The sequence below is a fragment of the Diceros bicornis genome, chromosome 34, assembly GCF_020826845.1.
Source record: "Diceros bicornis minor isolate mBicDic1 chromosome 34, mDicBic1.mat.cur, whole genome shotgun sequence".
NCBI classification, from domain to species: Eukaryota; Metazoa; Chordata; class Mammalia; order Perissodactyla; family Rhinocerotidae; genus Diceros; species Diceros bicornis.
In genome coordinates, this window is record NC_080773.1 from 9,328,538 (window position 1) to 9,342,885 (window position 14,348).

A 14,348-nucleotide genomic window follows, 5' to 3' on the forward strand; every position below is an offset into this window, starting at 1 on the left:
CAGGGGACGGGTGTGTCAGGGAGGGCCCCTGCGCGTGTGCAGGAGATGGAGACAAAACTTCCACGTGGTTGCCACGGGGCCCCTACTATTCTCTGCCTCCTCTCTCCAGCCGTATTTTCAGTTCCTGGAATTTGCTAAACACGTTCCCAGCTGGGGCTTTCACACAGGGTGTTCCCAGGTGACTTTCCTTCCAGAGGGACGCCTCCTCTGACCCGTGGGGCCCTAGGGCACCTGTCCGTTTTGTGCTCTAAAAGCCCCCCTCATGCTTCTCCCCGGGAGCAGGTGTCACAGGTTGCCATCAGGCACTCTGTGTGAGGTCACTTACCTAGTGTCCTTCTCCCTGCAGGCCTGTGAGCTCTGAGGAAGGGGCTTGGGCAGCCTCAGGGTGGGTCCCTCCCCACTGCTCACAGTCCACTACCACCTGCGTCTCTTCCTTGCTCCTGGACGTGGACTCTCCGTTCCACCCAAAACAGCCTTATCACCTTCCCTCCCAATGATTAGTCCTGCCTCTCAGCCTTGACTTTGGCCTCGGTGGTATCCTCTACCTTCTTCGAAAGCCAGGGGAGGCCGCCTTCCCCGGAACCACGCCTGAATTGCCCGCAGCCCTGCAGCTCTGTTCTTACGGCCCCCTCAGCACCTTTGGTCCCGTGAGCTCCCATTGCTTGTCACAAAAACAGCAGCACAGCCCAATGGTAAGAGCGTGGGCTCTGGGGCCGGACCTCTGGGCTCAAATCAGGGCTCCACAGTTACCAGCTAGGGGACCCAAGGAAGGGATTTAACCTCCCTGTGTCTCGGCTCCTCCGGGTCCTCAAAGTCAGCACATCAGAAGCACCAGAGGACTGGTCAAAACACAGACCGCTGGGCCCCATCTCCGAGATTTAGGGTCCTGCAGCCTGGGATGAGGCCTGAGGACCTGCCTTTCTCATGGGTTCCCAGGTGATGCGCTGCTGGTGCAGGGACCCCACTTTGAGAACCACTGTCCTAGTTGTTAGGGAAGGTCAATGGAAGAGAAGGAGGAACGAAGTTCAGGGCCTGGCCACACCACTCCCCAGCTCGGGGACCCCGGGAAAATCACCTCGCTTCTCTGACCCCTGTGTTCTCATCTTCTTAGGTTGTCCTGGGGTCCCTTCCCAGGATAGCCTGAGCTTCCTGAAGGGGCTCAACACGCAGCCGGTGCCTAATTAACGTTTCTCGAACCAAATGAAGTGCAGTTTGAAAGACTGGGGTTGCAGAGCACAGCATGAATGTGAGGGATTGGGTCAGACCAACACAGGCTCATGAAACATTGAGATCTGGGGTCCCGCTGACCCACAGAGGGCAAGAGGGAAAGTCAGTGAGTAAGCCAGCCAGGAGTGGGACAGCAGGGAGTGGTGGGGACTATGGCACATAGGCCCCTTCAGAAGGGGCAGCCACCGTCTCTTCAGGGAGTCGTGGCTTCATGCCAGTGTGAGCCCAATGCTGCCAGTCACTCTGACTGTGGACGACACAGGAATGAGGGGGGTTATCCGAAAACACCCAGCAGTCAAACACGGCTGGCTGTGGACCAGACCCAGCCCACGCTGCCAGCTCAAAGCGGGGGCAACTCCAGGGCTCAGGGCTAGAATCCCTGGGTCCTTGTCCCCACACAGGGCCCAGCAGAGGGCAAAAAGAGGGATGGCAGGGGACCCCAGGATGGGTCAGAAATCATCCGGATCTAGACAGGCATTTGGTCCAGGGCATTTATTTCATGTCCCTCCGTACGGGCCGTAGGGCCAGGTGTGGGGTGGGAGACAAGGCAGGGTAGCAATAAATAAGACGGACAGACGGAGCTCCCCTCCAGACAGATGAGGTTAGAGGAGGTTAGAGGGGAGCCACAGTGCGGGGGGTGCGGGGGGCAGGGCAGGAGGGGGGCCAGGCCCGGGACCTCATGTCACCTGCCCCGGCCCTTCCTGCCCCGGCCCCACCACTGTGGGAGGAAGGGAGCCCGCAGCCAGCGGGGCCAGCGAGGGTCCTGAGGGGGGGCGGCCGCACGGCTGCCCCCAGCTCCTCACTTGACGCGGATTTCAGCATACTCGGCCAGCTCCTCCGTCAGGGTGTAGCTGTCCTTGGTGGGCCGCTTCCCCAGGGCCGAGTGCGAAAAGCTCAGGTCCAGCTCCGGGGGCTCCCCCCGGAGACCCAGCAGCCTCCTCTCGGATCCCAGGCGCCTCTCGCTCTACGAGGGAACCAACCCATTAGAAGGGGCCTGTTCCCCCTTTTCCAGATGCAAGGGCTGGAGTTGCTCGCACCCCCACAGCTCCGGAGTCGAGTCCTGGAGCCCTGCGGGAGCCTCGTTTCTCAAGGGTGGCCAGCCCTGCCAGCCCCACAGCCCCCGGTCCCACTCTGGGGTCTCTGCCGGTGCCAAGCACCCTCCACGACAACCTCCTCGTCACTAAGCCTGGAAGTTGCCTACAAATTCCATTTCTCCAGGAAGCCTTCTTCCACATAGGAGTTTGAGGGGCACACAATTCACCCCATAATGCCTTCCCAGATTAAAGCCACCTGGTGGGGACCCCACCTTTCCAAATTTTTGTACACGCCTGCTCCAGGAAGTCCTCCCCTGTGCTTGGGTCTGGTGTGGGTCTCCCCTCCTCCAACAGGGAGACCCTGCCGGAGTGACTCTGGCCTCCCTGTCATGCGTTCCATCCCCGTCCCCCAGCCCCACACGGGCCTTTGGACACACACAGGACAGTGGCCACAGACAGACAGGAGGGAGCAGCAATGGGACAGAACAGACAAGGCCAGGAGAGCTGGGCAGGGCCAGACTTAACCGGGACCATCCTGGACGCCTGACAGGGACGCACACACATGCACGCCGGCCCCAAGGCCCGAGGAGGGCCCAGAGGCCGGCACACTGAGGCCCCAGAACCTACCTCCCGGGGCGCTCATTCCAGGGTAGAGACCTCTCTGGACTATTGGAGAAGGAAATGCAGTCATAGACCCAGGCGGGAGGAGGAGGAGGAGGGCTTCCCTTGGGCCCCAAGCCCCACAGCCCACTTCACAGCCTCAGTCTGAGGTCCCAGCCCAGGTCCAGGCCAGCCCTCCGCACTTTCTCCCTTTCCCTTCAGAGGGGCCGGCCTCCCCTCTGCCCCTCGGCCTCCCAGCCCCTCCCAGGCCCTCCATGTCCCTAGCATCTGAGTTCCCCAGCTAGCCTGGAGCCCAAGGCTCTGGCCCTCACCTCATATTTCTCCGGCGCCCCAGAGATTCGGAAGTCGCTGCTGAACAGGACAGGGGGGTTGTCCCCTGCAGAGAAGCTGGGGCTCTCTGTCACGTTCTTTCTGTAGGACAAGACACATCAGCCCCAGTGGGACTCCCAGGCCCCCCTCTCCCCTCCTTTTCTGCACCTCCGTCTGCCGTAGGAGTTTGGTGCAAGGGACCCCAGAGCTGCTCCCACCCATTTTCCTAAGATGGGGTGGACAGCCTCTTAAGAATGACTGGGAGGCCAGCCCGGTGGTGCAAGCAGTTAAGTGCATGCGCTCCGCTGCGGTGGCCCGGGGTTCGCCGGTTCGGATCCCGGGCACACACCAACGCACCGCTTGGCAAGCCATGCTGTGGCGGCGTCCCACGTAAAGTAGAGGAAGATGGGCATGGATGTTAGCCCAGGGCCAGTTCTCCTCACGAAAAAATAAATTAATTAAAAAAAAAAAAAAAAAAAAGAATGGTTGGCCTCTTCCTGCTCGCCCCTGCCCATCCCTCCACTGCTTTGTAGCTGAGAATGAACCATGCGGCCCCCAGTCTCTGTCACTTTCCAGGACCCCAGACTGCCTTCCCGGGGTTCTCCACAGATGCTCTGGGTCTGTCTGCCCCTCTTGCTGCCAGGATGTGGGGCAGGCAGACTAATTCATTTTCAGGACAGCTGATGTGGGTGTGCCACGGGGAAGAAAAGTAGCCCCAGCACAGTTGTGGCAGGTGATGTGGTTTGGGCTGGGGAGCGTTTTTGTTGCCACAGATGTGTGTGATCACTGGGGCTTCTGGAACCAACTCTGGCTGGTGCGTGGCTGCAAGCCAGGGGTAGCTGGACTTTCCCCATCACATCGAGTGTGCGTGGGAGCGTTCCTGGAGGCAGGAGGCCACAGCACAGAAGTGGGGACAGGTAATGAACGACTGGTGGAAAGTGCTAGGCCCAGGCACGGGCACCCCCTGACCGGCAGGGACCTCTGTCCTCCATCCAGCTGACTGGTCTCAGAGCAGAATCCGCCCTCCCCCCAACACACACAGGGCTGCCCTCCCCTGGAGACCCCCATCCCCGCATCAGCCTGGCTGGCCACTCACTTTCTGCGCGTCTGGGTGATGTAGCAGACGATGGCAATGAGGATCGCAAAGGCCACCACGGCCCCCACCGGCCCGATCTTGGCCCACATCAGGCGGTCTGAGGACAGAGCAGACCCAGGTGCCCTCAGAGCTGTTGGTGGGAGTGAGGACACAGGGGTTTTTGGGAGACAGGCTGGGGCAGGGGTGATACTGACAGGATTTACATGGGTGGCACACACTTGCACTGACTGACCAGCCTGGAGGGCCCAGGGGAGGGGCTGGCAAACAACAGGGAGACTCCGGGCAGCTCCTCCTTGCCACCTGGAAAGGGCATTTCTACCGCTTGACCCACCTGTGGAGCCTGCCCCAGGCTCGGTGGCTGATGGTCAGCCTTGGGGAGGGGAGCCTGGGTCCAAGGGGAGCCCCCTCTGCCCCGTGGCCCCCAGCCGCAGCCACACACTCACGGGCTCCCTGGAAGGGCAGCTCCAGGCTCTTGGTGCCATAGAGGTTGTGGGAGGTGCAGATGACCCGGGGTGGGGCCTGCGCCTGCCCCCGCAGCGTGAGGATGCTGGTGAGCACCAGGCCGCTGCGCTCCGAGTACACGAACTCCCGCTCCGTCTCGTTCACAGTCACGTTGCGCGAGGGCAGCTCGAAGGCCACAGATGGCTCGGGGTTGGACTTCACCACGCACAGGCACTGCACCGTGTCACGGGCCGCCGCACAGTGGGACTCCAGGAGGATCACGGGGGCGACTGCAGGGGCGAGACCAAGACCCGGGGGCCTCAGGGGATACCTGGGCTGAGGGCCAAGGGTGGTGGGAGCTCTCTCAGAGGTGAGCTGCCTTCTCCCCTGTGCGCTATCTCTCGCATCCTCTCTAACTCTGTTCACCTGTAAAACACCAGTCAGATCGTGGCGCTCTCTGCTCACACCCCTCCTCCAATGGCTCCGTGTCACCTGGAATAAAATCCAAATTCTTCGCCTTGGTCTATGAGGCCCTGCAGGACCTACCCACACTTGGCTCTCACCAGTTCCTTCCTTCCCAGTCACACTGGCCTCCTTGCTGTTTCTCAAGCTCGTGGGGCTTTTCCCACCCGGGTCTGTGTTTCTCCTTCAGCCTGGAACACTTTCCTGACAGCTGCCCGACTCGACTCACCCCCTCTCTCCATGCATCTCCAGGCATCTCTTTCTCTGACCACCGTGTCATCGCAGCTCTCTCCACTAACATTCACCCCCTGTCCGCCCGCTCTCTCCTTGGGTTTCTCCCCAGCACCATCCCTCCAGGTCCTCTACTGATATGGCTGGTCCCTTGTTTCCATCAGGACGGGCTCTTGCTCTGTCTCCACTCTGTCCCCCACACTGAGAACGTGGAGCAGGAGCCCCGGGAAGACGGATGGGATGAGCTACTGAATTCCGCCAGCTCCCCTTCCAAGCCATCCCGAAGATGCCCGTGAGTCCTCGCCTGGAGCCCCCTTGCCCCCTGACCCTCCCTCCCTCATGAGATGCCCCAGTGCCACTGGCACCAAATACCACCCGCCAAGATCATTTTGTTGAGTTTTGCTTCACTGCCATTTGCATTACAAAAATAGTACTGGTGTAATCTTTTTCTTTCATTTTCCAAAATATGAAATGATAATGGAACATTGAATGTTGCTTTTTTAAATTACATTCTTTTTCCCTCCTGGAAAGTCTGGCCCTCCCCTCTGGACGCTCTAGACTGAGCTCTGGTTCTCAGTTCTGACTAAACCCACTTACATACGGGCTAAACACCCTCACCCCACTTACCCTACTTATTTTCAATTTCCAGCAAAAAAGAATACGCAGGTAACGGTGATGGGCCAGAGTCACGTGACCAGACGTATTTGCAATAGAGCTTATTCCAACTGGAACCTCAATGGGTACATCTATCCAAGTCTAGTAAATTAAAAATTATATACCCCAAATTCTGTTTAGGCAGACATGCACTGTGCTTGCTATAGCGGTAACGAGTTAACATGCCACAGAGCAAATATAACTACAAACCTGAACTGACAGCAATTAAATTTTTTTAAAACCCTTCCTTTCAAGACGGCACTGGTTCTCCGGTGATGCCGTCCACCCTAAATGCTGTGGGAACGCTGACACCCTACCTACATGTGCTCGATATCTTCACAGCTCTGTGGGCAGCCTGGGAGACCTCGGAAACCCTGACTGCTGCTAGACAAACCCCAAATGCCACAAAGAATGGGGACCTCAGGGTGGGACGGCTCTGGCTTGAATCCCAGCTCTGCTATATACTGGCTGGGTGGCCCCGATCAGACCCTCAGCTTCCCTGGGCCTCGAAGATGGAGTTCCCATCTGTGCAAACAGGGGCAATGGTCCTTAACTTGCACAAGTGCGTTTAAAGGCTCAACATCCCACCCAAGGACTTGATTAGAGAATTAGAACAATTCCAGCAGAGGGCGCACGTGAGCAAAGCCGCTGCCTGGATCGTGCAGGAAGATGTGTGGGAGATGAGGGGACATCTAAGATTCCCAGAGCACATAGGACCGGTCAGGCGCTGTGGGCCCACCGTAATTTCCTTAGTCTTCACAACCATCTTTGGGGTAAGATACTGTTATCACACTCGTTTTTCAGAGAAGTGAATTAATACTCAACAAAGGCAAAGCCACTTGTCTGGGGTGGCACAGCAAGACGGAGAGAGAGCTAGGATTCTGACCCAGGTGGGTCCAGAGCCGGCAGGGCCTGGACACCAGTAACACCTCGGTTTCCTTCTATTAAACTGAGGTGAAGAACAGTCCCCTCCCCCATCATATTGTTGCGAGAATAAATAGGTCAGTACGTGCACAGGGCTGAGCTGAGTCCCCTGCATGTCAAGGGGGAGCGCCTCCTGCGTGGCCCATGCCGTGCACGTGAGACAGGGACGCCGCTCCAGGAGCATCCCTCATTGTCAATGAGCAGTAAGACCCTGGCACTAGGGGACATAGACTTCGGGGACAGAGGGGCGCCTGAGGCCACACTCCGGGAGGGCAAGCCCGGGCACAGGCCTTGGTGGAGTGCCAGGGGCTCAGCAGCTGGGGCAGGGGTGGGGGGCTCAGCTGCCCCTCAGTCCAGCAGATGGAAGGCCTGATGCTCCAAATTTGTTTGTTCTCAAAATAAGCCAGATAACATGAGTCCTTGGGTGCCAAGGGCTGTGGGGGAGGTGAAGTAGCCAGAGGTTTAAGAGCTAGGCAGAAGGAGTGCAGAAGAATCCTGGCTCTGCAACCTTCCCAGCTGCCTGGCCTTGGGGAACCTGACCTTCAGTTAAGGGGACGATGATAACACACACCTGCTTCCCAGGGCACACAGGGCTCAGCCGAATCACGCCAGCAGAGGATGTAGTGCCAGCCAAGAGCAGGCCCTCAATGGATGCTTGCTGTCCAGGCTCTTATTACAGGGGAGGGTCTGTGACTTAAGACTAGATGGTGTGTGTGTGTGTGTGCACGCGCTCGCACGCCCGTGCAGAGAAGGGGGGAATGTGCCCAAGGATGAAAGGTAGCGGAGCAGTGGTGGCCCTCTAGGAATACTCTGCATGTACTGCGTACCAATTATGGCCACATGCAGAGTACTAAGTAGGACTGTGCTCAGCAGTCTGAGCAAACTCGTGTGGTGGGGACCATTGCAGGTGGAGTAATCGAGGCCGGCAGTGGGGACATTTGGAGACTAGTGCCAGAGGCCAGGTGGGAGCAGAGGAGGAGGCAGCGGAAATGAAAGAGAGGTGACATTCCAGAGGGAGGCTGCTGGAGGAGGGGGAGTCGAAACTGTGGCTTGGGAGCTGTGACCCAGGATGATGGCTGTGGGGGGGTGTCGGTGGTGCTGTCCATAGAGACGAGGCCACGAGGTCAGGAAAGGTACTGGCCGGCAGTGGAACGATGAGTTTCATTGCCAAGACAGTTTTTACATGCATCCATCTCATCTCTCTGGCTACACTGTATCTGTTAATGAGCTCAGTGTCCTCTTGGTCCTATCCCCCACCTCCCACAGAGCCGCACAGCCCTTTGCACAGAACAACCACTTGATCAATGGATTCTGATGCAGTAACGTGGGATGAGGTCAACTTTGGGCAGTACAGAAGAGTGGAACCACACTGCCTGGATTCGACTCTCAAATTCTGCCTTTTTCTGGCCGTGTGACCGTGGGCAAGTGGCATAACCTCTCTGGGCTTTCCTTCTCTGAAAACTGGTGACAGGTACCAGAACCTCCCTCATAGGGATGTCATGAGGGTGAAATGAGTGGGTCCCTGTACAGACCTTCCAACAGTCCCTGGTTCAAAGTGATGCTCCACAAGGGTTAGATGGCATGGTGACTGTTTTAGTTAATGCAAAGGGGCGGTGGCCACAGGGTCCAGAAATCTCCATGGTCAAAAGCCCACCCCAGGATGTGTGGACACAGTATTCTCAGGTGGGACTCTTGTTTTCTTGCTGAGGACTCAGCTTCCCTGCCTGTCCCATCCTCGTCTGCTGGAGCAAAGCCCACTCCTGGCTGAGATGCTCCCAGTAACCCGGGGTACCCCGTTGAACCGTTCACCTCAGGCAGGGCATGGAGGGCTCAAGTCCAGCCTGCGCTCTGGGCAGGGGTGGAGGAGGGGAGCACTCACACTCCACGGAGAGGTTGAAGGCGGTGGCCCTCTGGCCGTACTGGTTCTCGGCCACGCACCAGTACTCCCCGTCGTCCTCGGGCGTGACGGCGGGCAGCTCCAGCTGCAGCTCGCTCTCGTAGATGACTGTGGCCAGGATCTGCTTCTCCTTGAAGATGCTGAGAATAGGATCTGGGTTGCTCTGTGTGGAGCACGAGATGGAGACCATCTCCCCCTCCACGGCCACCATTGTCCCGTTCACCGTCGGCTTCCAGGGTGCATCTGGGGGCAGGACAGGGGGCTGATGGTCAGATGCCGGGGTGCCTCTTCTGCCGGACAACTGCCACCCATAACTGTGACCCCAGGTGCCCCAATCCGAGCATACCAGCCCAGGATGGCTCAGGGAACCCCAGGCCTGGCTGTCACGGGGGCGCCACAGCCACGGTGCTTATGCTTGCGTCCCGGCTCTTCCCCTTCCCAGCTGTGTGTGCACCCATGTCTTAACCTCTCTGGGCCTCATTTTTCTTATCTGGGAAACAGGCTTACTAATAGTCCCAACTTTATAGGGGTCGCTGAGAACCTACTAAGTGACAGGTGAGTAGATGAAGATCCCTGCCCATGTGGGTGGATGCTATGTAAGTAAATAAAATAGAGAGCTGGCAAGACAGGGATAAGGGCTTTAGAGAAAAATAAAGGGGAGGGGATGGGAAATCAGGGCAGTTACAGTTTGAATGAGGAGGGTAAGGGAAGGCTCCCTGAGAATAGAAGGAGGTGGGTGGGAGCTGGGCGTGGGGGTGCTGGGGAAGAGGGCGTGTGTAAAGCGGTTAGAAACCGCTGAGTAAATGTTGGCTTTGGCTATCATGATTATCACCCCCAGCCCTGGGCATTTTGCCTCAAAAAATATTTGTGAATGAATGAATGACCTCTCCTTAGTTCCTAGCTAAGAATTCTGTCTGACCAGCCCCCTCCCCTGGGGCCCCATATGTTACACTGTGCGCACAAGGGGCTGGAGGAGGCCTGGAGTCCCCTCGAGCCTCCCATGAGAAGTGTAATGGGCTCATTTTAGAATGCAGATTCCTGGGGCCAGGCCCAGATCTACTCCCAGACCCACCAGGGACGCCGCCAGGAATGTAACAGGCTTTCCTGGGTGGCAGGGACCGTGTCCATCACTTCCCATCTTGTCCTAGCGATGAGAGTGGTGCAGACTAGGTGTTCACTGGATGCTTGTGGAAAGAAGAGAGGAAGGCCTCGACCTGCAACCCTCCTCTCCATATTCACCTCAGCCGCTTTCATGGCCCTGACCACCCTTGCCAGCCCAGCTGGGCCCCAGGTGAGGCTGGTCCCCTAATATCTGCCACAGGGCCTGTGCCAGGTGTGCGCGTGCACAGGACAGCGACTCACACATGACGCTGAGCCCCACGGTGCGGTTGTCCTGGCCGTAGGCATTCTCTGCCAGGCAGGCGTAGACGCCATCCTCCGCAGGGGTCACCTCGTCCAGCTCCAGGAACAGGCTCTCGGCCACCGCTTCCCGGAGCACCGCGCCGTCCCGCATCCAGGTCAGCAGCGGCGGCGGGTTGCTGTCGGCCCCGCAGAGCAGGCTGACGTGGGAGCCCTCGATGGCCTCCACCGAGGAGTTCATCTCCACAATCACCGGGGGGTCTGAGGCCGAGGACACAGTGGGTCAGCGGGCAGGTGCGCAGGCCCCGCCCCCGGCCCTGGCCCCGCCCCCCGGCCCGCACCCAGGCTCACACTTGACGTCCAGGCTGGCGTAGCCCTCGAACTGCAGGGTGGTGTTGGGGAAGGAGGCCTGGCAGCCCAGCCGGTGGCCGTTGGCCTCCCGGGTGGGCACGAAGTGCAGCAGCGACACCTGCACCCAGGTGCCCTCGTCCTCGCGCAGCCGCCCCAGCACAGCGGGCTCCCCCAGCCCCTCGTGGCCCAGCCAGCTCAGCTCTGGGCGCAGCTCGGGGCAGTTGTCAGGCACCATGCAGCTGACCTCCACTTCCGTGCCTGCCACCACCTCTGGGGGGAGCACGATGTTGGGGGTGTCTGCGGGAGATGGGAAGAAGGAGGGTCGAGGAAGCAACGTTGGGCTACAGGACCCCCCACCTCGTCCAACTCCGTTCCTGGTCCCCGGTCCGGTCCCCGACCTTGGATGCGGAATTCCCTACGACCTGCTTTCCTCTGGTTACCCTTCACTCAGAAGCCCCACAGACCCAACCACGGATGCAACAATAATGAAAATAACAATATAGAAGTCTGAGTACCTTACAGTGCTTAACTTGCCCAGTCCTTCCAGCCATGCTAGAAGGTGGGTAATAGTATTTTGCTCATTTCGCAGATGGGGAAACTGAGGCCCCAGCTAGGATGGGGTAAAACTGGGCTTCAAACCCTGTCATGCTGGCTTCATCCTCTGTGCTCTGGACACCACACTGTATTCCTGAAGAAACCCCTGTCCTCGTCCGTCTTTGCTTTAGTTTACCTTCTGCTTGTGAGTGTGTGTGTGAGTGTGAGTGTGTGTGTGTGTGTGTGTGTGTCCTGGAGATCTGTCTGTGTCTGGCTGTGCCTGTGGGGTCTCTTTCTGAGTCAGAGCTGTAATCTGGCTCCTCATGTAGACTCGGTGCTGACGGGGACCCCGAATCAGAGGGCTCCAGGCACTAGGGCCTCTCAGAAACCAGGCATTGGGAATGCCTGAAACCAGGCTGCAGGCTCTACCTGGCCCGGAGCTGCATTTTATTTGGCCTAAATTTAGAAGTTTTTTAAAAAAAATCTGAATCAGCAACCAATGTTTAAGAATTAGGGGATTACACGGAAAAATATGTAATTCTGGTTTCTCTTGACAATTCAGACTACCGGACAGCAGCAACCCGGCATGCTCTCTGGGCACCAGAGCTGGGCGCCTGTGCCGGGCCCTGACTGAGCACTGGACAGCCATTCACTCACGGAGCAGTGAGTGCCGCTCTTGTCTCCACTTCCCAGAAGAGGAAAGCAAGGCCCAGAGAAGTTTAGTAACTTTCCCGCAGTTGCCCAGCTAACGCAGGAATCCAGAGGCTTCCTGCTAGCCCCTGGGCCCCACTGCCGTTCTCCCACGTGTTTCCAGAAGAGTCAGAGCACTCTTTTCCTCTGAGGGCAGCAAGATTACTTGGGGACCCGCTTATCTCTGTCATCTGCCCAGTCCGTGTGGGCACTGGGGTTCGCATCCCCCAGCCAAACCAACAAGTCCCTGGATCTGCCGTCCGAACCTCCCTGGAAGGTGTTGGAAGGACCCCCCACTGCCCCCTGCCTGCCCAGCCCCGCGGCACCCACCGAGCCCCAGGGGACTCACTGAGGATATCCAGCACACTGTGCTCGGAGAAGGTGTACTGGTTGTAGCCACCCAGGTCCCCGCGGAAGTAGTACTTGCCGCCCAGCTCGGGGCTGAGGTTGCTGAGCAGGAGGGTGCAGTTGCGCAGGCCCAGGTCCCCCAGCAGGCGGCTGCGGCCCTGGAAGCTCTCGTGGACGACCTGCGTGCGCGACTTGAAGACCACCGGGGGGTAGTTTTTCGGGTAGGGGCTGTTGAAGTACCAGACGCCATGCACGACGGCTGGCCGCAGCTCGTCGGGGAAGTCGAAGCGGCAGGGGATGGAGACGCAAGTGCCCTCAAAGGCCGAGATGGACGAGGGCATCCAGGCGCCCCAGTGACCCCCGCGGGAGGCTGTGGGGGAGCAGGGCCACTGAGGAGGAGGGGCATGTCCTGCCTGGCTCCCCCGACATGCTCCCATCCCCTGCCACTGGCCTGGAGGTCCAGGGACCCACAGAAACCACCCCGGCCCGCTCAGGGGCCAGGGCCCCAGCACCCCAGCATCCCCATTACCTGAAATCATAATCCAAAATAGGGGCAGTGCCGTGAGGAATATCATTCTGTACAGCAAGTGAGCACCAGCTGGAGGAGGGGGAGGAGAGGGTTAGAGGCCAGGGGAAGTGAGGGTGCTTCCGTGAAGGCTTCAGGAAGGGGCCTGTTCCATGTTAGCACTTCTGCGAGTATTATTTATAATTATAACACTTCTCTGGCATCAGCCAGGTACCAGCCCTCAGTGCTATATTCTGCTATATTAATTCATTTGATCTCTTTGAGGTAGGTGCAATTACATCTTCATTTTATAGCTGAGGTCCAGAGAGGTTAACTAACATTCCCAAGGCCACACAACTGGTAAGGAACAGGAGCTAGGATTCAAGCCCTGTCTGCCTGGCTCCAGGTCTGTAGACTTAATCACCCCACTGTCCTGTCTCTGCCTGGCAGTGATATGCTGATAATTATCTTCATCACTGTCGTGCCCCTGGGGATCTCCAGAAAGTGAGGACAGAGCCAAGGCTGAACCAGCGGCAGGAGGCGGGGGAAGCCAGGAGGAAGGAGAAGTTGGAACCCTGTCCCTCACCTCAGTCTCCTTGAGTTGTGAATGTCTTCTGGTTCCACTTGGAGCTGTCAGCCAGCCGACCTAGAACAAGAGTCAGACAGGTGCCGGGGGCCCCCGCTTTCGGTATCTACTATGAGTTGTGGCCTGTCGTAAGGCTGCCCATGTGGTCTCTGTCGCTTAAGGATGCTGCGACCCTCCCACACAGCCTCAAAGCTGCTCTGTGGTCACACCCCGCCCCCAAGGTGCAATGGAGGAGAACTGTGGGGAAGGAAAGGGGAGCAGCAGAGTATTGGGGTGGGAGGAGGGGAGTGCAGTGAGTGGGGTGAGGGACAGATGTCCCACGGCTGAGGCCTGGGGGTGGCAGGCAGGAACCCAGCCCCATCAATGACTGGGTTTCACAGCATCAGCATTCCCGACATGCCGCGTGAATTCCTGCCGCCCTCTCCCACCCCACAAACGGCCCCTGGTGTCCCCACCCTCACCAGAGGCCAGTGCCTGGTACAAAAGAGCCCTGTTCCCTCAGGGTGAGGGGTCCTTATCCTGGGGGGCTTCTCGGGGCGGTGGGGGTGAGAGGAGGGTCGGGCACTCCTGGCTGGGCTCTGAGTGGGGCCAGAAGGACCAGGGGTTGGGAGTTAGTGACTCCTGGCCGCTGGCTGCTCTGTGGGTTGCCTCAGGGTTGGAGCCAGGGTTTCCAAGTGGCTGCCTTCCCCGGCCTTTGTCACCCTCTTCCCACGGACACAGACGCGTGCACAGTCAGACACATACAAATGCTGGTGTGAGACATGACAGATCCAGACTCGGCCAGAGGGAGCCGGCTCACACAGCAGAGACTCACGGACACCCGCTCAGGGCTCTGCACACACGGACAGGTGCCGAGCACCCCCGCGCCCACAGAAGCGCCCCTGGACCGCCATGGCACGGCATGGAGGCACGCACATGGACCTGCCTGCTCACAAAGACACACGGACCTGCACACGCACACTGGGGTATAGCTAAGGTCAGACCCCCCAGATACATGCTGATGGACACATGGAAGAGGGCGTCCTCCCACCTGCGACAGGAAGGCTCAGGGGAGGGACACGGGTGAGGGCCAGCCACAA

At 58.7% G+C, this 14,348-nt stretch overlaps 1 protein-coding gene across 1 annotated transcript; it reads right to left on the reverse strand.

Moving 5' to 3' along the window:
- Positions 1–1,720: 1,720 nt before the first annotated feature.
- On the reverse strand, positions 1,721–12,772 carry MAG (myelin associated glycoprotein). Its single transcript, XM_058530947.1, has 9 exons — positions 12,708–12,772; positions 12,180–12,548; positions 10,607–10,903; positions 10,259–10,516; positions 8,879–9,139; positions 4,731–5,018; positions 4,288–4,384; positions 3,194–3,293; positions 1,721–2,191 (listed from the first exon to the last, which is right to left on the reverse strand). Exons 1-9 carry the CDS (start codon positions 12,751–12,753, stop codon positions 2,027–2,029), a joined length of 1,881 nt encoding a protein of 626 aa, XP_058386930.1. The 5' UTR covers positions 12,754–12,772; the 3' UTR covers positions 1,721–2,026.
- Between the last annotated feature and the right edge of the window lie 1,576 nt (positions 12,773–14,348).